Source organism: Carya illinoinensis, chromosome 2 (assembly GCF_018687715.1).
Source record: "Carya illinoinensis cultivar Pawnee chromosome 2, C.illinoinensisPawnee_v1, whole genome shotgun sequence".
Classification (NCBI taxonomy): domain Eukaryota; kingdom Viridiplantae; phylum Streptophyta; class Magnoliopsida; order Fagales; family Juglandaceae; genus Carya; species Carya illinoinensis.
Window position 1 is genome coordinate 13,087,666 of NC_056753.1, and position 24,931 is coordinate 13,112,596.

General features: G+C 37.4%; 1 protein-coding gene across 3 annotated transcripts; it reads left to right on the forward strand.

Moving 5' to 3' along the window:
* Positions 1–281: 281 nt before the first annotated feature.
* LOC122300137 (exocyst complex component EXO84B-like) lies at positions 282–12,563 on the forward strand. 3 transcript variants are annotated; one of them, XR_006239923.1, is made up of 8 exons: positions 283–669; positions 5,286–5,383; positions 6,501–7,557; positions 8,281–8,787; positions 9,879–10,067; positions 10,787–10,923; positions 11,125–11,255; positions 12,215–12,353. XR_006239923.1 is itself a non-coding variant. In XM_043110581.1 (7 exons), the coding sequence occupies exons 1-6, from the start codon at positions 520–522 to the stop codon at positions 10,635–10,637; spliced, it is 2,022 nt and encodes a 673-aa protein (XP_042966515.1). In that variant the 5' UTR covers positions 282–519; the 3' UTR covers positions 10,638–10,679; positions 10,787–10,923. The 3 variants fall into 3 exon arrangements, 2 of the variants coding, with proteins under 2 accessions (XP_042966515.1, XP_042966514.1); XM_043110581.1 differs by lacking the exons at positions 11,125–11,255; positions 12,215–12,353 and adding an exon at positions 10,617–10,679 and having other exon boundaries at positions 282–669; XM_043110580.1 differs by lacking the exon at positions 11,125–11,255 and having other exon boundaries at positions 284–669; positions 12,215–12,563.
* The last annotated feature ends 12,368 nt before the right edge of the window (positions 12,564–24,931 follow it).

The window sequence follows — 24,931 nt, forward strand, 5'->3', positions numbered from 1 at the left end:
CTATTAGTAAAATTATAATTTTTTTCTTAATAATTAAAATATTTAAAAGAAAAAAAGCCATTTACATTCCTGTACACGTTTAGAACCCAATCATTGTCCAAATAAAAATAAGAAAAGGGAAAATGCTACATGTCTCGTGAATTTGTCTCTTTATTTTGACTACTTATATATTTAATTTTTTTTAGTATATTGATGTATTTTTTTTAGTGTATTAATGTGTTTTTTTTTTTAATTTTTTAAAATATTTAAATATGTTTAAAAAATAATAATAATAAAAAAGAGGTTGCTGGGAAGGCTGGTCATCGGTCGGTCGATCGATCGAGAGAATAAAAAATGGAGCCGAGTCGTGGAGTGCTGGCTTTCGCTCCTCGCCAGCTCTGCTTCCTCACACACGATCATTCAAAATTCTGATTTTCTTTTCTCCTCGGATCTAATATCTTGGCCCTTTGAATTTCGCTGTTGGAGTTCCGGTTCGGTACTCTTGTAAATCGAGGTGAGAGTGAGAATTCTGTACTTATTATGGCTACGGCGAAGACAGCTCGGTCCAGGGGCTCGACGGTGATGGTGAAGGAGAACGGCGTGAAACTCGAGGAGGGTCTCGGTGTCTTCAAGTCCGATAAATTTGACGCCGATGCCTTCGTCCAGTCCCGCTGCTCTCTCAATGAGAAGGTTCGTTTCCTTCGTTCTTTTGTTGCTTTCTGTTTGATTGCGGGGAAATCGTAGGGACTATGACAAAGGACTTAAGATGGAAATGTAATTGACTTCGTTTTTCCAGAAACAAAAATATAAGTATGATCGTAAATATGTGAACCGCCGTATTTTAATTAGTTCATCTTTGGAGTAGAAAATTTGTTTTCTTTTTATACTAACAATTTTGAGAGCAATATGTTTAGAAAATTAAGAGTCTCTTTTGAATAGTATGTGAACTCTGCTGATTGGGACTCGTCGTTAGGAGGATGTTCTGGCCTTGGTTCGGGAGATTGTACCATTGGACTGGGAGGAATTAAAGAACCGTCAAAGGGAGGACAGTTCTCTGTTAGAAGTAATACGGAAGATAGACTCAGAAGGGCCCTGTACTATAAAGACTGGAGAGTAATCCCAGCAGACCCGGAATTAAGAGAGAATTTTAAGGGAGGCTCATCATACCCGTTATACAGCTCATCCGGGGAACATGAAGATGTATCAAGACTTAAAGCGGCACTTCTGGTGGGAAGGGATGAAAAGAGATGTAGCGGAGTTCTTAAACAGGTGTTCGATGTGTATAGTGGTCAAAGCACAAAATCAGATGCCAGCAGGTGTATTACAACCACTACCAGTCCTAGAATGGAAGTGGGAAGATGTTTTGATTTCATAGTGGGATTCCTAAGAACAGCGGCTGAAAATAATGCTATTTGGGTGATAGTTGACCGTTCGACTAAGAACGCCCACTTCATACTCATCAAGAACACTGACTCTTTGGAAAGTTTGGACAGGATTTAGGTGTTAGAAATATTCTGGCTGCACGGAGTGCCAGGAATGATTGTGTCAGATAGAGATCCTCATTTTACAACCCGGATTTGGCAAAGTCTGCACAGCTTGGTGGGCACCAGTTTGAAGATCAGTAGTGCCTACCATCATCAAACGGACGGACAAAACGAGCGTACTATAAAGACCTTGGAGGACATGCTTAGGGTTTGTGTTCTGGATCATGAATGAGATTGGGACAAGCAACTACCTCTAGTAGAGTTCGCTTATAATAACTACTTTTAGGCTACCATTCAAATGGTGACCTATGAAGCCTTGTACTGAAGGAAGTGCAGATCCCCACTATATTGGGATGAAGTTGGGGGAGAGCAAGATAATTGGGCTGGAGGTTTTGCAGGAGATAAAGAACCAAGTTTTGGTAATCAGGGAAAGAATGAGAGCAACACAAAGTCGGCAGAAGAGTTATGTTGACAATAGGAGGAGAAATCTACATTTTGAAGTTGGCGACTGGGTCTATCTGAAGATATCCCCAATGAGGTGAGTGACTAGATTTGGCAAGAAAGGGGAATTGAGTTCAAGATACATGGGACCATATGAGATATTAGAGAAAGTAGGAGGTACGCATGTTTGAACCTACCAACTGAGTTCCATGGAATTCACAATGTGTTCCACATTTCAAGAAGAATTTTGGGGACAAGACCCGAGCAATTATTAACCTAGAGAGTATACCTTAGCAACCCAACCTGACCTATGAGGAAAGACCAGCACAAATTATTGATTGGAAGGAGGAGTTAAGGAACCGCAAGATTCCATTGGTAAAAGTATTGTGGTAGAGTCATAACGTTCTGGAAGCAACTTGGGAAAAAGAAAGCGACATAAAAGCCAAGCACCCTCACTTGTTTGGGTTGTGATGTAATTTTTGTGTTTGCCTGTGAAACTAGCTTAGTTGAGATTGTATTATTTGTTTGTAAACCGTGCAAGATTGCACACATCAGACAATCTTTTGTACTTGATTTATGAATATCAAAGGAATTTTATCTCAAATAGAATTGGCTTAGTTGCATGGATTGTTAAGCTTGGATTTGGTTACTTTGTTGTTGAACTTACTATTTTGTAGCATTATATGGCATGTTAGCGAGTCATGGCATGGAAATCCAGACTCTCAACCGAGTGAGTCTGCCAAATGCAGGAAAGTCGATGTAGGAGACGCTTGATAGAGTTTGACAGAGAGGTCGCAGCCTATTGGCAAGACATGGAGAAGTGGGAACATCATAGGACCCATGTCATGGATATAGATAGCCGAGGGGTATGCTACGAGCGGAGAGCCCTACCACACAAGGAGCGTTTCCTACCATGTCACCGCACTTCTTGGAAGGATGGGACCCGGTTTTGGGCACGAAGACCATGAAGGGAGTCAGAGTCTAGTCGTGCTATAGAGGAGTGTGTTGCTACACTGATGATCAAGACTTCTGGGTCATTGATGTCATCCACTCATTGATACTGCTTTCTCGAGGTGGAACAGTCTTCCAAAGATGATGACAAGGTCACACCAGTAGTTAACCCTACTTTGCTTGTCAACATGTACTACGATTCTAAGGATGGCGCATTGTACAATCTTTCTCAAGACACCACATTGCCCGAGTCAGAGATACCACCTCCCTTAGCCACCGACTCCACGGCTAGTGATGGACGTTAGTATGTGAGTATTTTTCTTGTAGTTTTACCTGCAGAATTTGTTGTGTTGTACGTACCTTAGATTTTGAGGACAAAATCTTTATTTAAGAGGGGGAGGATGTAACGCCCCGAAAGAAATTCAATGGAAAGAATTTCTTTTAGTTAGATTGCTTTTAGTTAGATTGTTAATAGGCCATGAAAACTTAGGAGAAATTTCATGGATAGAAGGCTAGTTAAATTTCAATTCATTAGCGTAGTCAGATTTTAATCCGCTAATGGAATGAAATGCTGTTTGGATTTTTTTGAGGCACTTAGAATCAAAATTAGACGAAATGGATAGCACCATTAAGGCCCATATGAAGTTTTAGGATTTTATGGTACAATAAAAATTTTCGTAATTTTCGGGCACCAAATGGACCAATTGGAGAGTGCCATGTCGTCAACCAGCTGCCACATCATCATTTAGGATGTCCAAATCAGCCTAGGACCATAGGAAACCTCTTGGACACATGGCACAATCACCACCCTCCATTTGGATCCTCACTTTACACATGTCAAGCTTAGTACATGTGTAAGGAGGTTGAGTGTAAAACTAGCAAAACTCATGCCCCTTTTACATGCTGTTACACCTCTTACACCACCATAACCTTGCACACATCTTGGCTCCCTTTGTTGCACCATAGGTAATGAATGTGCGTACATCTAGTAAATCATAGTGAGGTATTATGCATGCAGAAAAATATCAAAGAATGGGGACGAAATCATAGTAGATCGTAACACGGCATTCTCATAGTCATGAATCAACATTCCTAGAGTTGTCGTGGAGAAGAACCTACCTCAACAGTGAGCTTTAACTAAATGGCTTGTTGATGATCTAGCCACCCCAAGTTCGATGTAGGTCCTGGCGCCTGAAAGCATGAGTACGAGCTCACCCTATGGAGTTAAGGCTTTTTGCCTTCTCTTGAGGATTAGAGTAGACGAGGGAGGGAGGGAGGGAGGGAGGGAGGCTTTTATGTGGAGTACGATCTGCCTCACATGAGCGGGAGGGAGGGAGGGAGGGAGGGAGGCTTTTATGTGGAGTACGATCTGCCTCACATGAGCGGGAGGGAGGGAGGCTTTTATGTGGAGTACAATCTGCCTCACATGAGCCTCATAGTTCTCGACGTAGGTTGGCTAGTAAATTGGTGAGTCCTCCATTGTCCAGGTGTACGTCGAATGGAAGGGGTGGCAGATACAGAAGGGAGATGCTCTGCGCATTTCAAAGATTCGGCCAAGGAGATGGAAAGCTCAATCTATCGCTTGTGAATGTTGCCCACGTGGTGGAATGCTCCTGCGCATGGTTGGGCATATTCGAGTCCATGGTCCTTTCTCACATTGCCGTTTGATTTTGATCTTTTGTGAGGTTATCCGCTACTCTCTTAGCACTCCTATGTTGTTTTTTGAGTATTCTAGTTTTCTTGGCTCCCTACTGATCTAGCACCACGTTGTTTGTTGCTCGCCTTGAAATGCATTCGAGCTACACGTTGCTTGCCCATTGCATTCCTATTGCCCTTAGCATATTGTTCTCGTTTATCTTTGTTCGCCTGCGTCATTGCTCACATGAAACGCCATATCAACTATCTATCCTTTACTCGCTTGCTGTTAATCTTGCAGGCCTTTGGTCGCCCAAATGATGCTTCCTCCATTCATTAGCTACTCTTTTCCTAAACCTTTGCTTGCCTGAGCCGTCCTTGCCTGACTGAGTATTGCTCACCTGAGCCTTTTTCCTGCCCGGACCTTCGCCGGACCTTCGGATGAATTTTTCCCCTTTGCGCTTGAGATGACGAACCTTTCACATAGTCTTGTTTCGCCCGTACGTGGGGAGTTCCTACCTTCGAAGGGCATAGTTCTCACACTAACTAGTTATTTTTGAGTATGGGCCCAAGATGTAGTTTGGGCATTACATGGGTCGTTACATTACTGCAAGTTTTGCCTTATTCATTCAGATAATTATACTGGGCATACACACGAGTGAGATGCACTGCAAATTTTGCTCCATTGCCATCAAGACTCTTCTATCAACCTAATTCCTCATAAAAAGAAACTAGATTTTTGTGTTTAAAATGATATTTAAAACATCTTATGATGATATCTGCTGCTATTTATAGGATCTACAGAAATTATGTTCATACCTTTTGGATCTGAAAAAAGCTTCTGCTGAGGAAATGCGCAGAAGCGTCTATGCTAACTATGCTGCCTTCATACGGTGAGTTATTGTTTGGCTGTGCTAAAAAATGGTCAATATCACATTGAGTGATTTATTAAATGTGTCCTCTGAGATTTGTTGATTAACAATAGCAGCTTGGTCTTCACATGTTGATGCGCTTCTTTAATTAACAACTCTATGGGCATTGGCTTTTCTGCTTGTTATATTGTTCGTCATGTTCCATCCAACATAAGCAATGCTTTTTTTCCTTTGGAGTTGACATAACCATGTTGGATGAAAAAAATTATTGAATTATGCTAATAACTCAAAAGTAAAGATTTGATTTTTGTCAAATATGTCGAGACTCTTGCTTACATATACTTCATTTGACTCAATAATTCTTCATCCTCCTCCACCTTTTAAAATTTAATGCTACTTGCCAATCTCGCCTACTAATGACAACATTCTTTTGCGTAATAGCTTGCTGGAAATATCTGTTTTTCTCTGCTTTATTTTAGCATGTATATAAAACTATTAAGATTGTGTGGAAAATAAACAATAAACCGTGAGAATTTTATGAGTATTGCTCTCCCCAGTTGAAGACCTTTCTCATGGTAGAGGTCATTTATGTTAAATTGTCCAATACAATCTTATGAACATCTTTGAAACAAATACGCACTCCTTTATTTAACTTCATTTACTTACCTGGTGGTGGTCATTGAACATCTTTGAATTTTCATTCCTTACATTCTTCCAATGCTAAATATTAAATGAATAAAAGTAAGATTAGAAAACTAAAATCTTTAACTGGTCCATCCATAAGAAATGCTCATGCCTTGAAAGTAGCTGTTGGGGGCTTTTTTTACTTGCATTTTTTTTTTTCCTCCTCTTTTTTCAGTTTCTTTAAGTTCCAGTTTTGATGAAAGTTAGCATTCTGCTGGTTGAAAATCTAACTCCCACTGCCTTCCAAATTCAGTTTTGGCATTACAGATATTGTAACTATCTTAACCTTATAGTATGCTTTATATTTTTCTTGTATGCTTTATATTTTTCTTTGGTTACCTCTATCTCATTACTTGTCTTATTGTCAGTTAAGGTCTAAATCTTAAATCAATGGTTAGTAATTGATATATTGGTTTATTGTATGTGTCATTGAAATAATATGCATTTATTACAGCACATCAAAAGAGATATCAGATTTAGAGGGGGAACTTTTTTCCATCAGAAACCTGCTATCTACTCAGGCTGCTTTAATTCATGGTTTATCTGAGGGAGTCCACATTGATTCCATATCTATCTCTGTTTCAGAAGGTTCTGCAGTTAATAATTTATTGATTTCAGAAGACAGAGAACCTTCAGAACTGGAGAAATGGTTAATAGAATTCTCTGATATCTTAAATGTTCTGTTAGCTGAGAGGAGAGTGGATGAAGCTTTGGCTGCCCTTGATGAAGGAGAGTGTGTAGCTTCTGAAGCAAAACAAATGAAAACGCTGACCCCGGCTATGCAAATGCATTTACAGACGTCTATTATTGAACTCAGGCAAAAGTTAGCTGATCAGCTGGCTGAAGCTGCTTGCCAGCCTTCTACACGTGGTGGTGAACTTCGTGCCGCCATATCAGCTCTGAAAAAGCTTGGGGATGGTCCTCGTGCTCACAGTTTGCTACTTAATGCACATTTACAAAGATATCAGTATAATATGCAAAGCCTTCGACCATCAAGCACCTCATATGGAGGAGCATATACTGCTGCTCTCTCACAGCTTGTGTTCTCCGCTATTGCTCAAGCTGCAAGCGACTCGTTTGCCATTTTTGGTAAGGAACCAGCTTATACTTCTGAGCTTGTGATGTGGGCTACAAAGCAAACAGAGGCTTTTGCTCTTCTTGTTAAAAGACACGCATTAGCTTCGTCAGCAGCAGCTGGAGGTTTAAGAGCTGCTGCTGAGTGTGTTCAAATAGCATTAGGTCATTGTTCATTGTTGGAAGCTCGTGGTTTGGCTCTTTGTCCTGTACTCTTGAAGCTCTTTAGGTCCAGCGTTGAACAAGCACTAGATGCTAATTTAAAAAGAATTCAAGAGAGCACTGCTGCTCTGGCTGCTGCTGATGATTGGATACTCACTCACCCTCCAACAGCTACACGTCAATCTGGCAGGTCTTCAAGTACATCCCTTGGTAATGCAATGGCATTTCAACATAAACTTACAACCAGTGCCCATCGGTTCAATTTGATGGTCCAGGTGAACTATAAATGTATTTCTCCTAAGTTTCCAGTAACTAATATGTCACCTCTCTCTCTCTCTCTCTCTCTCTCTCTCTCTCTCTATGCTTGTGTCTTTGACATTCAGTTATGCATGCGATTGAGTAATCGGTTATGTTTTCCCTTTTAGTCACTTCCTCATCTTATGGTCTTGAATAAGTTTCTGTGAAATTGATCTCTCTGGGTAAGTGTGAACTTGGGTTGTACTCTCTTGTCTGTGATTTCCTTCAAGTTAGTAATTTGTATGTTATTTTACATATCATACTGCAACCAGAGTGCAAATATTGTTTACATTTTATATGCCCCTCCTGGTCTTGCACTTTACATTGACTTCAACTATTCTTGCATTATTTGTTATTTTGTTTAGTTTTAAACAATATGTCGAGCAGCCTTCCTCTCGCATTGAAATTCAATTATGAGTTTTTATCGCCTGGGCAGACAAAATGATACATCTATGTGAAATTACCGATTCGAGTGCATCCTGTCTTTTAATGAACTTCATCTGAGTAGAATTTGTTACCTTAACATCCCATTCATATATGTGAGCACTTGTTTCTCTTGAGTCTTGGCTGTTGGGGAGCCTGATTGATCTTATGCTTGATGTCTTTTCTTTCCCATTGCGTGGATGGGGTTGAGGATTCCATTTCAGAGTTTTAATCCCTCCATTCATCTTTCTAGCTATATCTTCCACTTTCTTATACAGGATTTCTTCGAGGATGTGGGACCACTGCTAAGTATGCAATTAGGAGGTCAAACACTGGAAGGTTTGTTTGAAGTATTTAACTCATATGTGAGCATGCTCATGAAGGCATTACCAGGTTCAATGGAGGAAGAGGCAAGCTTTGAAGGTTCTGGAAATAAAATTGTCCAAATGGCAGAGACTGAAGCTCAGCAGATTGCATTGCTAGCAAATGCATCATTATTAGCAGATGACCTACTTCCACGTGCAGCCATGAAACTGTCTCCTGCCAATCAGTCTACTTATAATGGTGATACTCGTAGAGAAAGGCAGAACCGTCATCCTGAGCAAAGAGAATGGAAAAAGCGACTTGTGAGTTCGGTTGACAGATTAAAGGATACATTTTGTCGACAGCATGCTTTAGACCTCATTTTTACTGAAGAAGGTGAAAGCCATCTTACTGCCGACATGTACATGAATATGGATGGAAATATGGATGAATTTGAGTGGTTTCCCTCACCAATATTCCAGGTATTCTTTTACTTATCAAAACAATATTCTAGGTACCCTTTTCATTTGACTAATACTCATGCAATGATATGTTTATCCATCTTAATGTGTTGTGTAACCTCCTATTGTTTCTGGTGAACTGAAACCACACTGTCTCACACTCACACATGCATATATTCTACTGCCATTCAAGCATCTAGAAAGTAAAACACCTGCAGTCTGCCTAAATGATGAGCTGTTTCACTTGTTAAGAGTCCAGCTAACACCTGCAAACTACCACCCATTCTCAAGCACGCCTGAAATCTTAATTGAATAGCAGTTTTTTCATTTAATTGTAAATGAGGGTTAATAGTGTCATTTTACTGCAAGGTAATGAAAACCATCCAATTCAAAGCCCCAATGAGACAATTGAAAATTTTATTGGTTTTAAGTGATTCTAGGGAAGCTTCAAATTGACTAATCTTTATGGGTTATATTGCAAATGTGGATAGTGCTTTCCTGGGGTTTTTTAACATATGGCATTAGAGTCGAGTAGTAAGGCTAGCCATCTGATACTAGAGCACTCCATGACCCTGACAAGGATGTCAGAGATTTAAGAGGGGGAATTAATAATACCCCCGTCTCACATTGGGAATATGAGAATAACCCAAAATGGGTATGTTATAAAGGTAGTCATAGGTGTTAAGTCACATATTGATTACCTGCTACGTGAAACTAGGCTTTATGAGTGATTCAAGAGAAACTTCAAATTGGCTAGTCTATTTTTGGGATTATAGCATAGATGTGGCTAGCATTTTCTTGACTCATTAAAGTTATACCAGGCATCTTCATGCATTGATAATTGGGATGGATTCCAGCATACTGTGCATTGCAATGGATCTCAGTATGCTGCATTAATAGAACAAATGTTTATGGTGCCTTCTCCTTCAAAAAAGGCTCCTGACTGCTAATAATTACTGATGCTAAAGGAGGATCAACGTTTTTTGATAGTCCTAATTTAAGATTCTGCTTTCTTGGTTTATGTAAATTAAGTTGCTTATGCTCTCCACTTTTGTTTTAGTAGGAGTTTTCTGAGTCTGAAATATCTGATGTTGCTACCTTGTTATGACCAGGAACTATTTGTAAAACTGAATAGAATGGCTAGTATAGCAGCAGAGATGTTTGTTGGCAGAGAAAGATTTGCCACGTTGCTATTGATGAGACTTACAGAAACTGTCATCTTGTGGCTGTCAGATGACCAGAGCTTTTGGGATGATATTGAGGAAGGCCCTAAGCTGTTAGGATCTCTTGGTCTACAACAGGTATGCAGTCTCATATTGATTGACTCAGACTGCGGTATCATTATACCTTCTATATTTGCTTAGGGGGCTAATGCGCTCTAGTTCAAATGACGTCTCCTCCCCTATAACAAAGATGGAAGGTGATATTTGAATACAAAAATATTTGAGTGGGGGATACAACCTAAGTGCTAAAAACCTACAAGTCATTGCATCATGAGAAGTGTGTAGGGGCAGAGTCTTCATAGTTTCTTTGGGGGCCTTGCAGGCCCCTCTCGATTTTATTCATAGTTGATAAGGAGGAAGGAGTCTAGTTCAATGTAAATGGTTCTACCTTCTTGCCCATTCCTGTTCTTGAGGAAGAGAGAGAATGTCTAAATGCCTCTCCCTTTGCAGCTTGTCCTTTTTACCTGCTTCCCAATATGAGTTTTTCATCCTTCTGTTATATTGACTCCACTCGTTCTTTGTTTTCTTCAAAAGTCAATTTCCAGCCTAGTGTTGCTTAGAATATTGCAAAATTATCAAATTATAATAATTTGCTGACATGAGAAACTTAACCTTGATATTTTGCAGAATTTATGTTATACAAAATGAAAAGGTGAAAATACTGAAAATGACCACCTAAAACTTCAATAAGTAATGATCTCAAACCAGTCTTTTCTGTGGTCTTATGTAGACGTACGTATGTCCTGTTGTCTCATTTTTGGAGATTTCTCATTTATTTTGGGTTGTTTTATATGCAGTTTTATTTGGACATGAAGTTTGTCATATGTTTTGCTTCCCAAGGTCGCTACTTGTCTAGGAATTTGCATCGAGTTGTCAATGAGATCATATCAAAAGCCATGGCAGCATTTGCTGCAACAGGGAAGGATTCTTATAGGTAGGCTTTCTTTCTCTCCCTTCTGGGTTATCAATAAGCTTTACATTTTGTGTCAGTGTACTCATAGGCTGCTCAACAAATACTCAAAGACACATTTTATATACGGACAGTTTAATTATTAACAGAAGTGGACTAAGATATGATCTCCAAATTTTTTAAACTAGTTTATTTTTGTGTATGTTATCTGTATGTCCCATGTAGATAACCATTGCCCAGTATATATGTGTGCGCGTGTGGGAGTCTTTAAAGGTCTGACTAGTTTGAGAAGGCAGTGCAAAAATAACTCCTTTTAGAGCATTCTCAGAAAACCATTTCTATCAGATTATGCAAAGGTAACCAACCCAAATGTAGATTGACACTATTCGATGCATAATTTTTTAATATATATAAATTTCTCTCCCCCGCTCTTTCTTTATTCTCTCTCTCTCTTCTTCCTTTCAAGTATCTATTTCTCTATCATTTATGAGGCTCTTTCTTTTCATTTGTTTATTGCTTTAACGAAATACGGATAAAATTTGGATGAGCTGTTGGATGGTATTCTTAAAAGTGGCCAGTTAAAAATAGAAAAAAGAGGTTTTGGTTTGCTATTTTAGATAGAGATATACATTTTTGGTATCCAAACATAAATGTAGGAATGCCATATTATAAACATCCATCATATTCCTAGTCATTCCCAAACAAGAGTTAAAGTCACATTCTCAAGAACTTTTACGGGATCACTTTTCTAGGAATGTTGATGTATCTTGGAAGAGTTAAGTCACATTTTAGATTTCCGAGAATTAAACGCCTCGAAACACCAATTTAGGGTGGTTGTATCTTTGGAGTCAAAGATGATTGTATGGTTATTATGATTACATCATATTAGGTTTTACCATGACTTCATCTATGTTTATTTTCTAACCAGTAGAACACTATGTAGTGATGTTGGCTAGTTTTTTAAAGATTTCAATAACAAAGTCAGCCATCATTTTAAACCCAAGTCGAGAAGAAACCAGGATTTCTGCACCAATAAATTTGAAGACCGTTGTGCTTAATCTATTCCGAATTTGCTATTGGGCAAAGGTCATAATTTGTAGGAACATTCTATGGTGCTTGTTCAGTGCTTAAGATAAGGATTAAGAAAACAAAGGAAGAGAGAAAAGAAGGGGGTGGGTGGTGGGGGCGAGGAGAAATGGATGCTGAACATCTACTTGTTTAGAGAAAACGAAGAAAACTTCCATGTATTTGTGTGTTTGTGTGGCCTCATTGTACGTGTGCTTGTTCCTGATGGGTGATTATTTTTTGCTGTCAGCGTACTACCGGAAGATGACTGGTTTAATGACATTTGTCAAGAAGCAATTGAAAGATTGAGTGGAAAACCAAAAGCCATCAATGGAGATCGAGAACTCAACAGCCCAACTGCATCTATTTCAGCACAGTCAATATCATCTGTGAGATCTCATGGGAGCTCTTGATGCACAGTTGCATCCTTATTAAACTAGACTGCAGAAGAATCTGTTTGTAGATGTGTTAATGGGGGTCGTTCTAGTGGTTGTAAGCTCTTTTTTCTCTCTATTTTTATTTTCGTGCCTAATTTTTGTTCATCTACCTCATATTTTCTAGATTTTTATAAGCTGATGTGCATGGTTGTGTGGTGCCAACTTCCTGGAGTCGATGCTAAGAAGAGAAAAATACAGAATCTCTCTATAAAGTTGGAATCTTTCTAAGAAAATAAATTAACAGGTTTATGGCGTCTCACTAGACTAGTCTCATCTCAGGATTAAACATGTAATTTTATTAATCATTCAAAAGTGCCTTTAATTGTACATCCTTGATCGTTAAATAGCCAACAAAATAGAATACTAATCTAACTAAGAAATAACAATTGCAGATAGAATAAAACTAGGAATTACTAATCTAACTAGGAAAGCAATAAATTAGGAAAAGATAATAATCAATTAAAATAGCTTCGCTAATTATGGAGCATCCTCTTAATTTGCATTAATTGCTAGCTCTCATAAAGAACTTGACTTTGGCAAGTTTTGACGAGTGTAAGCAGCAAATAGATGTGGATGTAAATGATTGACTTTCGATGCTTGCAATCAAACTGATTCTAAATTTGGACGATTTTTTCACTGCACAAAAAGCTTGTAATATCCTCCCTGACGGGTTGTGACAAATTGGTGATCAAGTATTGAGGTAATCTCGTCTCGAATAGTTGTATTTGCTGGGACACGAAGAGTTGATGTCTGTGATACCTCTGGAGTTGATAATGTGGAAAAATCATTTTCATCATCTTTAAATTTAGTGAGATATTCTGTGTTAAAAATTGGGCTAATACAAAAATTAGAGGGCAAATCAATGATATACGAGTTGGTGTCCAATTTCTTGGCGACTTTAAAAGGACCTGCTCATTGTGCATGAAGCTTGGTAAAACTCTATGGAGAAAATCACTTCGATCTTAAATGAATAAGAACCATATCACCCACACTGAATTGCCTATCTTTGCATTTTGCATTTACAAAAGTTGCATAAAAATCTGTATGAAAGGTAAGGTGCCGTTTGCATTCTTCATGAACGTTTCTCATATAGCTAGAAAAATCTAGTGCAGCTTCGCTTGGTCTGGGGGGCAATGATAAGGAGTTGTTATTGATTGGAGTGATGGGTCAAAAACCATAAACCACTTCGAATGGGGTGCACCCTCTTAATATGTTAACAGAATTATTGAAAGCAAATTCTGTTTGTAGAAGTATTATATCCCAACTGGTGACAAGATCTGCAACGAGGCAATGTAATAAATTTTCCAAACTCCTATTGGTTACTTTAGTTTGGCCATATGTTTGAGGATGGAATGCACTTGAAAACATCAGCTTCATCCCCATCTTTGTTCACAATGTCTTTCAGAATAAAAAGTCTATTTACACCCAGCAGGGGAAACCACCGCATACCCATCCCTCCACATGTACAAAAAAAACGCTATGTTTCATATGCACCAAAATCACTTAGTCTTTTGACTCTTTGCTGTTCCTTCCCTTCCCTTCCCTTCATTGAAGACTGCTTCTCCCTTCGTCTACCCATGAAAACAGAGTTGTAGCGCCCTTCATCTACCCACAAAAACATGTTCGTCTTCTCCTCTTCTTCTCGACTTCGTCTTCTCATCTTCTTGAGAAAAGCGTTTATGTAGGAGAGAAGAAAAGGCTTGAGAAAAGCAGACAAATCATCAACCTGTCATTCCCCTCCAGCGCTTCTTCCCAGTCTTGGAGTCACTTCCCTGTGCTTTCGACGAAGTTGGTGACTTCCCCTTAGTACTTATAGGCACCTTTGCAGAATCAGTAGAACGTTAGAAATTTAATTACTAACAATTAAAAATGTGTAAAAGAGACAACTTAGAGTAAAATTATCATTTTACCCTCTACATGTGGGAAAATGACCATTTTACCCATAACTTAAGGATTTCACATCCTAACTCTAAAAATTTCCAAAATTTACATTCCTCATGTAAATTTTGTCCTAAACTCAAATATCAACTCAGAAAAATTTAAAACAAATCACAACTATGGAAAACACACTATGGCCAAAACATCCATAGGTCATTTCTCTTGATTTTTGTTGCAATTCCTTCTAATTTCAAAACTCATGCTTAAACCAAAATTTTACAACAAAGATCTTCTTGTTTTTTTTTTTTTTGATAGGAAAACATGCTTCATTAATCCAAAAACTTACAAAGTACTTGAATCACTCCAAAGAATATTAGAAATTACATCGGGGTATGCTCCCCACCATAGACTAATATTCTGCACACTTAAACCAAACTTGGCAAGTGGATGTGCTGCTGTATTGCAGCTTCTAATAACATGTTGCACTTTGACAGGTACCAAATCTTGCCATCAATTCTTTAGCCTCTCTAACAACATTGCCAAAAGTAGCCTGTGAAGATCCTTGCATATTGAACTCTTTAACCACCAGCAATGAGTCACTTTCAATCACAAGATTATGAATTCCAAGGTGAATGCAGAACTGTAATCCTCGAAGAATAGCTAAAGCCTCCACTTCAACAGTAGTCATAACAGAAAATTCTTTCTTTGCAGCAGACATAATTACCTCTCCCTTTGAATCACGGACAATAGCTCCTATTCCAGCCACTGAACCATTAGAAGAAAGAATTATCTTCTTAAATAATCAACACCAAACTTTTTTGTAAAAAGATCCAAACACTTGAATCACAAGCTTTGTCCCTAAATCAAAACATCTCCAAGAATTCTAAAAAAAAAAAAAAAACAAATCTTACTTTTAACATATTCATAACATCATCTTAAGATCAACCATGCTTTAAATCATCAAACTAAAGTCACCAAAATCACAAAATAGCACTTAGAGTTTTTGGTTTTACACTTAGTCCAAAAACAGAAACTTTTTTCTTAACTAGTTTTGATAAATCTCTTGATCAATGGCTTAAGAAGGTGAGATCTTTGAAATAAAGCATCACATGGTTTAAAAATGCGTCCTAAAGAATATCCAACCATCAAACTTAAAATCACATGGCTAAAACTCAATAAAACATGGATCTAACCCAAAAAATCAAATCTTAGGCCTAACCAAAATTCTCTTGCATAGAAAAATCATATCTTTGAAACTAATGCTAAATATCTTCAAAATAACATCCTAACATGAAAATAAGAGACTTAGGATCATCATATAAAAATATCAAAGCCATTAGAGTAAGATCAAACCACGAAATATTCAAACTTTCTCCAAATAAAAACTGTTTTTCCACTTCTAATTTTTAAGTTTCTAGATCTAAGAAAATCTATCATCAAAAGCTTAAGCTTTATTCATGCAGCAAAAATTCAATGAACACTCTTAACTAAACTCAAAGATGAACAACTTTTATGAAGGAGTCATCGTGTGAAAATACTTACAAAGGGTCGAAAAGCTCCACGCAAAAAGACCCAGAAATCTGCTCGAGAGAGCTTTTTTGGGTTTCTCTCTAAGAACTGGGTAAAGAAGTGATTGAAGGGAAGGAAGTGTGTCTTGCACGACTCAAGACTTTTGTAGGGGGAAGATATGGACCTGAATGACTTTTGATTGGAGGTGGCTATGTGACATAAGGTGGAGAATAGTGAAGGGAGAGGACTGCCTGCAGAAGCTGTGAGGTATGGAGGTTGATGAGGTGGGTTTCTCCATCTCATCAAGGCATTATTGGGTGTAGCCAAGGGCAGTGGATGATCTGCCATGCGGGGAAGGGAAAATTCTTCAAGAAGCTTTGCCAAGGTGGCCAAATTCGTGGGCCTTGGTGGGCCTCAACCAAGTGGGCTTCAATTTGGGGTTTAAAGAGGGTTTGGTTAGGGTTTGAGATGCTATCAAGTCTAAATCTAATTTTTCTTGGCCCAATCAAATTTCCAAGGTTTAAAAGGTTGGATAATGATGTCATAACACGAATTTGAGAAATTAATAACATGTGGAAGTGATTTAGTCAAGTGATTAAATACAAATGCTAGAAATTGGATCAAAGAGGGTTTGAAGGCAAACTTTAGGGTTTGGGGAAATCGTTTAGGGTTTCGGTTTCAACCAAGATTTTGGGGTTTCAATTGGATTCCAACCATTTATGGTTTCACTAGGATTGAAACCCTCTTTGATCTGGCTCAATCTGGTTGATCAGATGAAAAAAAGTTTTGCTTAAGTGGCATGATCTCACACCTTGATTTCCTTCACAAACCCATCTAATGGTTCCTCTTTGTACCAAGTGTCTAATACTATTCACTATGTGTTGCTAAGATCTTACCAAGTGTCCAAATAAAACTTCTCTAACCTAATTTGGACATTCTACACTGTGATTTTGAAAACATTACACTTAGTACGCTTATCGAGGTTACTATTCACTCCAAATAAGTGCATAATAAACTTAGTACTGAAAAATCTTAAATATTCATATTAACCTACAGTGAAAAATCATTTACCAAAATTCAATCCTGAAGTGCCGCTAAAAATAAATTCACAGTTTCGAGGCGTTTCGTCCGAAAATTAAGAAAATTGGTTATTGCACCATAAAATCCTAAATAATCAACTGAGTCTAGTAGAGCAGACCATAACGTATTCTGACACTTCTAACTACATCAAACAATTAAAATTACATTTCTAGCACCACAGTGAGTGATAACACTAACTATGTTGACAGACTAAAACCTATACGATTAGTCGATTTGTAAAAACTTACGGAGTTTTCACGAGATTCCTAAAATCTATAGAAATTTTACCATTGAATTTCTAACGAGCTGTTACAAAGCACCTCCACCCTTAGAAGGTAAATTGGAACCTTTATAAGCCAGCAGAAAAATAACACAAAAAAGTTTATAACTAAAAGGGCAGTCACTTTTTGGTAAAGCATCCATCTTCGCTTGCTTACTTGGCCCATCATAATTATTTTTTACTTTCTTCTTAGGGGCCTGCAAATAATGATGGAAACAGAGCAAATCATATGTTATAATGACCAAGCAAGAACATTGTGAAGAACACAAATCAGAAAGCCTCAGGTGCCAAAAGGCATTTTGCATAAAGGACAAATATTTTGCATCTCAGGCTGTCGGTGCTCTCTCTCTCAAATGGCACTCTCTCTCTCAAACTGCCGAATCTCTCTTTCCAAGACGACAATCCCTCTCTCTTCTTCAGTTGGATTTCATTTGTGTTTCACTCCGATTTTGTGTGTATTTTTTTAAAAATATATATATAATATATATTGGCCACGTCAGCCGATTCCTCCAAAGGTACCCAACGCCGGGTACCTGTAGCAAAACTACTTTCAGAAATAACTCACAAATTTTACATCCCTGTCAGACACGATAGGAGCTGGAATACCATGTAATCGAATTACTTCTTGCAAGAATAATGCATCAATCTTTGAGGCATCATAAGTCTTGTGACATGGAATGAAATACAACATTTTTGAAAAACGATCCACGATCATCATAATTGAGTCATGTTGTCGAAGATTTTTAGGCAACCCAAGAACAAAATCCATACTAATATGTTGCCATGGCTTGTCCTAATTTGCATCATCGTGATTTTAGGAATTTGTTTTATTTTCTAATTGAGTTAGCATTTGAGTTTGTAAATGTCCATTACATCATTTGATCCAATTATGTATAATGCAAAGTATGGGTGGAGCTTTTTCGTTGTATACAAGCGTTCAAGCTATTACTTTTGGAAGTACATAACTTTGCTCCCATGAAGCTATGTTATATGCTTTACCATTATATTATCTATTACCTATACAAAATTTGAAGCAATGTCTTCACAAAAAATAGTCAGAGTCATCAACCAATTTGCAATTCTCTAGGGCTCTTGGCTAAGTTGATGATTACTGCCTACAATTCCAGCAAGAATCTTGCACCAACGCATGCTATCCTCTTATAGATGGATGACTAGCCGTAACATTTAGCCGGTCACTTTTATCTACTATTTGTGAAGAAATTAGTTTTCGTAAGGAATGTCTTTTTGGTTTTTTCAATTTCAAAGCAGGCTGAGAGGATCAAAGTTTTAGACCAAAATTTGGATATCAATGTGCTAATATTCACTATTTTTTTTAAAGTCTCATTAACGGTATAATTTCTGAAGCATGCATATTTAGTTACGAGCTTTGCTATACATAAACCCACCAATCACACACCACACTTTTTTTTTTTAAATTTCTTTCTAAATTTTTTTTAGGTTTATTCTTCTTAAAAAAATTGAATTCTTCTACTCATTATCCATATACCAAACATTTGGTAAAAGAAAAAAAATAAAAAATAAATAAAAAAAGTGTGGTGTGTGGTGCGTGGGCTTATGTTTAGAATTTTTCTTTATTTTATAGCATGTTATGTGTTATATGCGTTACATAAAAGACATGACCGATATGTGATTTGTGTGTTCTTGTCCATATTTCTTAAACAAAAACGAGAAGAAAAAAAATAGGGGAGAGCTATGAAACTAAAGGGTCTAGTGTTCCCTTGTAGCACAGTAGCAGGTGAAAATTAGGTAAATCAAACTGTAGACCTAGAGTAGGAGAGAACTAGACATACAAAATATGTCTCACAACATTTATGGAGCAATTAGAATTGTTCAACTGAATTACAAGAACTTGTCTATATACGTTAAGCTTCAAAATCATTTTGTTTTTTCTTTGCGGGTATTTTTCTTCCTTGGAAATCTTCTTGAAGCCTCCAGGGTTGTTTGGAGATGAAATAGTTTCATCTCATCTCATTACATTTTCTTCCAAACATCACTCAAATATAAATATTTTTTAATTTCAAATATTCAACTTTTTTATCTAATTATTACCTAATCATTACAACTTTCTTAAACATCCAAACAAAACATAAGAAACAATTCAACTTTTTTAAATTTAAAAAAAAAAATTATATTAAAAAATTATATTTTAACAATATTAACTTTATAATTTTTTTAATTCAACTTTTTCTCTATTCTTTCTCAAAACCTCAAAACTTAAATAATCTCACTACTATTCACAAATTATTTCACTACTATTTACAGATTTTTTATTTTATCTCATTTTCCAAGCATCCCAATGCACAATATTGCCTGCAGATTGAGTCAAATTCCAAGGGACTAGATCTTAGGATCCGGCACGATATTGAAATTAGTTCCCAAGTTCAGCCCTTTATATCATCTCTCGTTGCATGCATTTACTGATCATCAATTACCACATACCTAGGGACTTAATTTGGTGACGTAGTGATGCAAATTAGGAGGATGTTCCATAATTAGTGGAGCTATTGATGGGCACCAAGGTGAATTAAGTCTTAAAGATCCTTTGCAAGTTTCAAATGGGGCAATCACAAAATCGAGAGCTAAGAAAAGCAATGAAGCAATGTAAGGATTGGTGCAATCCACTTGGGATGTGTCTAGCAAGAGCCTAACATTCAATATGGGCTTGAATGATGAAAATCCAGTTTTGATTCATTTGATACAAGTTATGGAAGATGGCAACAACATGACTTAAAGGCTTTAGGCACTTGAAGGCTTTCAACTTGTTTAATTCATTTAAAGAACTTATTTTATTAGTTTAGAATAATAGGGTTTATTATGAGAATGACTTAAGGGCATGTTGGAAATGTTATTATTTTGTTGAACTAGGGTTTCAAGAAGTTACTGTAGCCGAGTTACTGTAGCGTGTTATTGTAGCCGTGGCATTATTCACTGATGGACATTTTTTGAAGATGAGGATTTATTTTGCCTAGGGTTTTAATTAGGTTTTAGTTTAAATACTCATTGTTGCCTCATTTTAAGAAGTTTATGAAAGTTTATGAAATTTTATGAAATTTGATGAATTTTATTCATTGTGAGTTGAGTTATCTCCTCTTATTCTTTATTGAACTTTTGGACTTATTAAAGGTAAATCACAGCATTTGTGGCGTTCCTCCTTTGTAATATGGGTTCATGAGACAGGTTCTTCAATGGGTCTAGATTTTAATATAATCTAGATTCTTGAAATGATTTCCTCAATAGGTCTAGATTCTTTCATCCATTGAGTTGATTTTGGTTTTCTTGGGTGAGTTTTCAAATTGATTGTGGCTTCAAGGGATTCCAATTATGTGGGTTCATATCATTTGGTATTCAAAGCAAGGTTTCCAATCAGGTCTAATTCTATCTTTTAATTCTTACATTTTTAAATTTAATTCTAGGGTTTCATTGTTTTAGGGTTGCAAAAAAAAAAAAAGTGCAAAAATTTCCTTGTTCTAGGGCTGCTGAATTACTTTATCATTAGGGTTCTTTGTGTTTTGGTCTTGGGCTACCATATTGATTAGGGGCCAAAAATTGCTCATCTAGGGTTTTTAAATTGTAGGGTTTCTTGCATCTCTAAGTTTGTCAATTGCTTAGAGTGTTGTTTCATAGATTCTCTTCTATTTCCTTGTCAATTTTTGTGTGTTTGAATTCAATTATTTGATTGTCACAATTGAATCAATTGTTTGTGATTAAATTAGTGAGAAAAGAAATGAAAAGAAAAGAAAAATTCAAAAAAAAAGGAAGAGAGAAAAGAGGATTTTGGGTATAGTTTTTTGAAATACTTGCAATCTGAAAATTGAGTGATTTAGCATTGATTGAGCTTTATCATCAAAAGAGTTGAATACATCTTTCTAGTTGGTATCTTGTTTTGTAATTACTCTTTCCCTCATATCAATTCCTTGAGTCTCGTGTCTTTTTATTCTTTTTGTATTTCTCTTGTTCTTGTTTCTTGGACCTAATTACTAGTTGAAATAAAACAAGGTTGTATTGTCTTGATTGAGTTCAATTATTTCTTAAAGAACTTGAGTGAGAAAACTCCTGAAGTAAAAGCAAGAGAGTGTGAGATCGTTTTTGGGAAAAAGCCAATTAAGATTGACACACGAGTGGAGTGTCATTATTCGAGTATAAGCATGTAAGGGAGTGTGTGAGGTTTTTACCAGTAACATTCTTCTTGTGCAGCTCATACGATGTCTCATAAAAGTGACTCATTACCAAAGGGGATGGTAGATAACTTATTCTATATGTTGCAGTCCATGCAACAAAAGTTTGAACGGCTGAATTTGACGTTGGGAGAAGTGAGGGATATGATGGATCAACGAGGTGCAGTGATTAGTGACTTACTCAAAAATGAGTAGCACAAAGGCTATCCTAAGTGTAGGATGTCATATAATAATTAGGAATAAAATTCCTAAATTGTCTCATAGGGAGAAGTTGTTTAAATTCAAACTCGTATAAAATGGTGAAAAGTTTCACAAATAAAAGTGGTAGTATGTACAATGAATAGAAGAGTGCAATGAAAATGAGAATGGCACTAGTCATAGACTAGATTCATATTTTTGGATTTTTGAGTGTCGAAATGGAATGTAAAAGACAAACAAATTGAAATTAACAATTAAGGAATAAACTAAGCTAAACAATCTTCATTAATCTGAAAATTACATAATAAAACTGAAATTATTTAAGTCCTAATTAACATTTAATCAAACTAAAATGCAATAGAACTAATAGATTAATAAAACTAAGCCAAGAATTAAACTAGATTAGAAAGTAATTGACAAAATACGAGCTGAAAATTGAAAAGCCCCAAAATCAAGATTCTAGGGTTCATCTTTGTATTCGACAAACAAATTCTCAAAATCAATCCATAGCAATTGTAATCACTGTTAAATGAAAGCTAAAAAGTGCAAGAAAAATAATGACATCAAACTTAAACATATTGAAAATAAAATATCCAAAATCAAATGATTTTAAACTAAAAATATCAAAAATACATTATAAACTTTAAACTAAAATTAAATAAAAAGTAGAGAATAAAAAAAACAAGTCAAATAGATGGAGATAGAGATGGAAAGCAGTGGAGGCAGCGGAAGACGTTGGACCTAGAGGAGTTCTTCAATGGTGGCACTGGAGTGTCCAAGAACCAGAGAAAAAATATATATCTTGCTTACAGTGTGTCAAAGACCCAATACCAATAAAATCCATTCCGTACGATGTGCGTTAAAAGAAAAATCAAAAGAAAAAAACATGTCCCTCCCCATCGAACTGAAAGCCAAGCCTTCTTTTTATGCTTCCATCAAAACCAAAAAGAATCGGGACCGCATGATCTAAATCTCAAAACCTTTCTTTAGGCCATGTTTTCTTGCGTCAACTCCAGAGGAAAAGGGCCCCAGCGTGTGTGAATTTCAATAGCTTAAAACTCTCCATTTCTTTTGACTCATGACTACATATAAAGAAAAATAAAATAAAATAAGAAGAATAGAATATATAAAAAAAAAAGTGTTGTACATATAAAGAAAAATTGCTCAATTAAATCACAATTCTAAAATTAAGTATAAACCATGCTATTAACTAATTTAAATCACAACTCGGATTTATGTCTCTTAGCCATTTTTCCATCTAAAACCAATAATAATGTAATGAAAGAATTAAAATATATTGGTTCTAGATGTATAAAATATGTAATAATTCAGTTCAATCAATTAGAAATCTGCAAGGTGGGAGAGATGGGAGAAGATGTGAACATATGTATGATAATGAAGGGCATGGTGAGTCTCTTGTTGCCCGGTGCGTTCTCAATACACAAGTTAAGATGGATGATATAGAGTAGCAGAGAGAGAACATTTTTCATACTAGATGCCATATCAACAAAATGTATGTTATATGATCATTGATGGAGGGAGTTGTACTAATGTGACTAGCATTACTTTAGTTGAGAAATTGAATTTACCTAACTTGAAACACCCTAGACCATACAAGTTATAGTGGTTGAATGATTGTGAGGAGGTGAGGGTAAATAAACAAGTGCTAGTTTCTTTTTCAATTAAGAAGTATAAGGATGTGGTAATTTGTGATGTAGTGTCTATGTATGCTGGCCATATTTCGTTGGGGAGGCCGTGGCAGTGTGATAGGAGAGTGATCTATGATGGATTCAAGAACTTACTCCTTGAACTCCAACATAGGTCCATGAAGACCAACTGAAACTGAAAAGTGAAAGTGAGCCAAAAAGAAAGAGTGAAAGTAAGATTGAGCTAAAAAGCAAGAGTGAAAGCAAGATTGAGCAAAAAAGAAAGAATGAAAGTGAGATTGAGAAAAAAAGAAATAGTGAGATTGAAAAGGAGAGAGTGTGATGCCCCCAAATCCCCATACATGGACACGGGGAAATCGAGACGTCCGGATGATGACAACACGGGTCACCACCCTATCGACGAGTGCCAAGTGTGTGTAAGAGCAACAAATGTGCAAAGGAAAATGCAGCGGATAACGAAGGTCATATAACTAAGTACCAGAATTTTTCTTAATGTAATACAAGCTGCTTTAAAACATACATATTAAAATATTACAAGATACAAACGTAGTTTCAAAGCCAACTATAAAGCATAACTCCAACTCAGAACTCCGGCGGAGCCGCATCCTCGGGCTCAGCCTCCTCCTCCTCCTCGAATCCTGCACCAAAATCTACGGTACCAAAAATGGTACCTGCAGGTAAGTAAAACCCAAACACCACCAGATGAAAACATATAAAACTCACACAGCATGCATGAAAGAAAGCAATGCACATGTCCCATAAAACCATAAATTTTTCCACGCACGCCAAAACCCATTTGGCCCAAAAACATAACCTTTCCAAATATCACGCCAAAAGAAAACCATTTGGCCCATATCCACCACAAACCATTAACCAAACTATTAGAGCACCGTAGGCGGGAATCACAGGCGGACTCTACCACCATCCCTACACGTGCCTCTGAATCAAACCAAACATTCCAATTATGCATGCACCATGATCTCCCCTAGGGATCATCCGCACCCCTGGCTCTGTGCCACACTGCAGGTAACGACTACACATGTGACACCTACACGAGTGATGCCCAGATTCGCGCCCTGCGCGTACCGGGCCGGGCCATCCTCTAGTCCCCGCCACTCGAAGGACCACGGAGTCGACACGACAGCGTTACTGTATCATGCGATCCGGTCGTCGCCCTGCGACAACCCAGGGGATGTCACTCAGTATTATCCACTCCCGAGTGACCAGAGGAGCTCTACCGAGATAATAACCCATCCCGGCTTGGGCTCGTGAGACACGTACCCGAAAACCATATAAACAAACCGATTATGCATGCACCATGATCTCCCCTAGGGATCATCCGCACACCTGGCTCTGTGCCACACCGCAGGTAACGACTACGCATGTGACACCTACACGAGTGATGCCCAGACTCGCGCCCTGCGCGTACCAGGCCGGGCCATCCTCTAGTCCCCGCCACTCGAAGGACCACGGAGTCGACACGACAGCGTTACCGTATCGTGAGATCCGGTCGTCGTCTTGCGACAACTCAGGGGATGTCACTCAGTATTATCCACTCCCGAGTGACCAGAGGAGCTCCACTGAGATAATAACCCATCCCGGCTTGGGCTCGTGAGACACACGCACCCAAAAACCATATACGCCAATAAAACATGATTTTCTCAAATAAATAAAATGCACGTATACACAATATGCAACTCACGTCTCATGGCTCAAATAAAT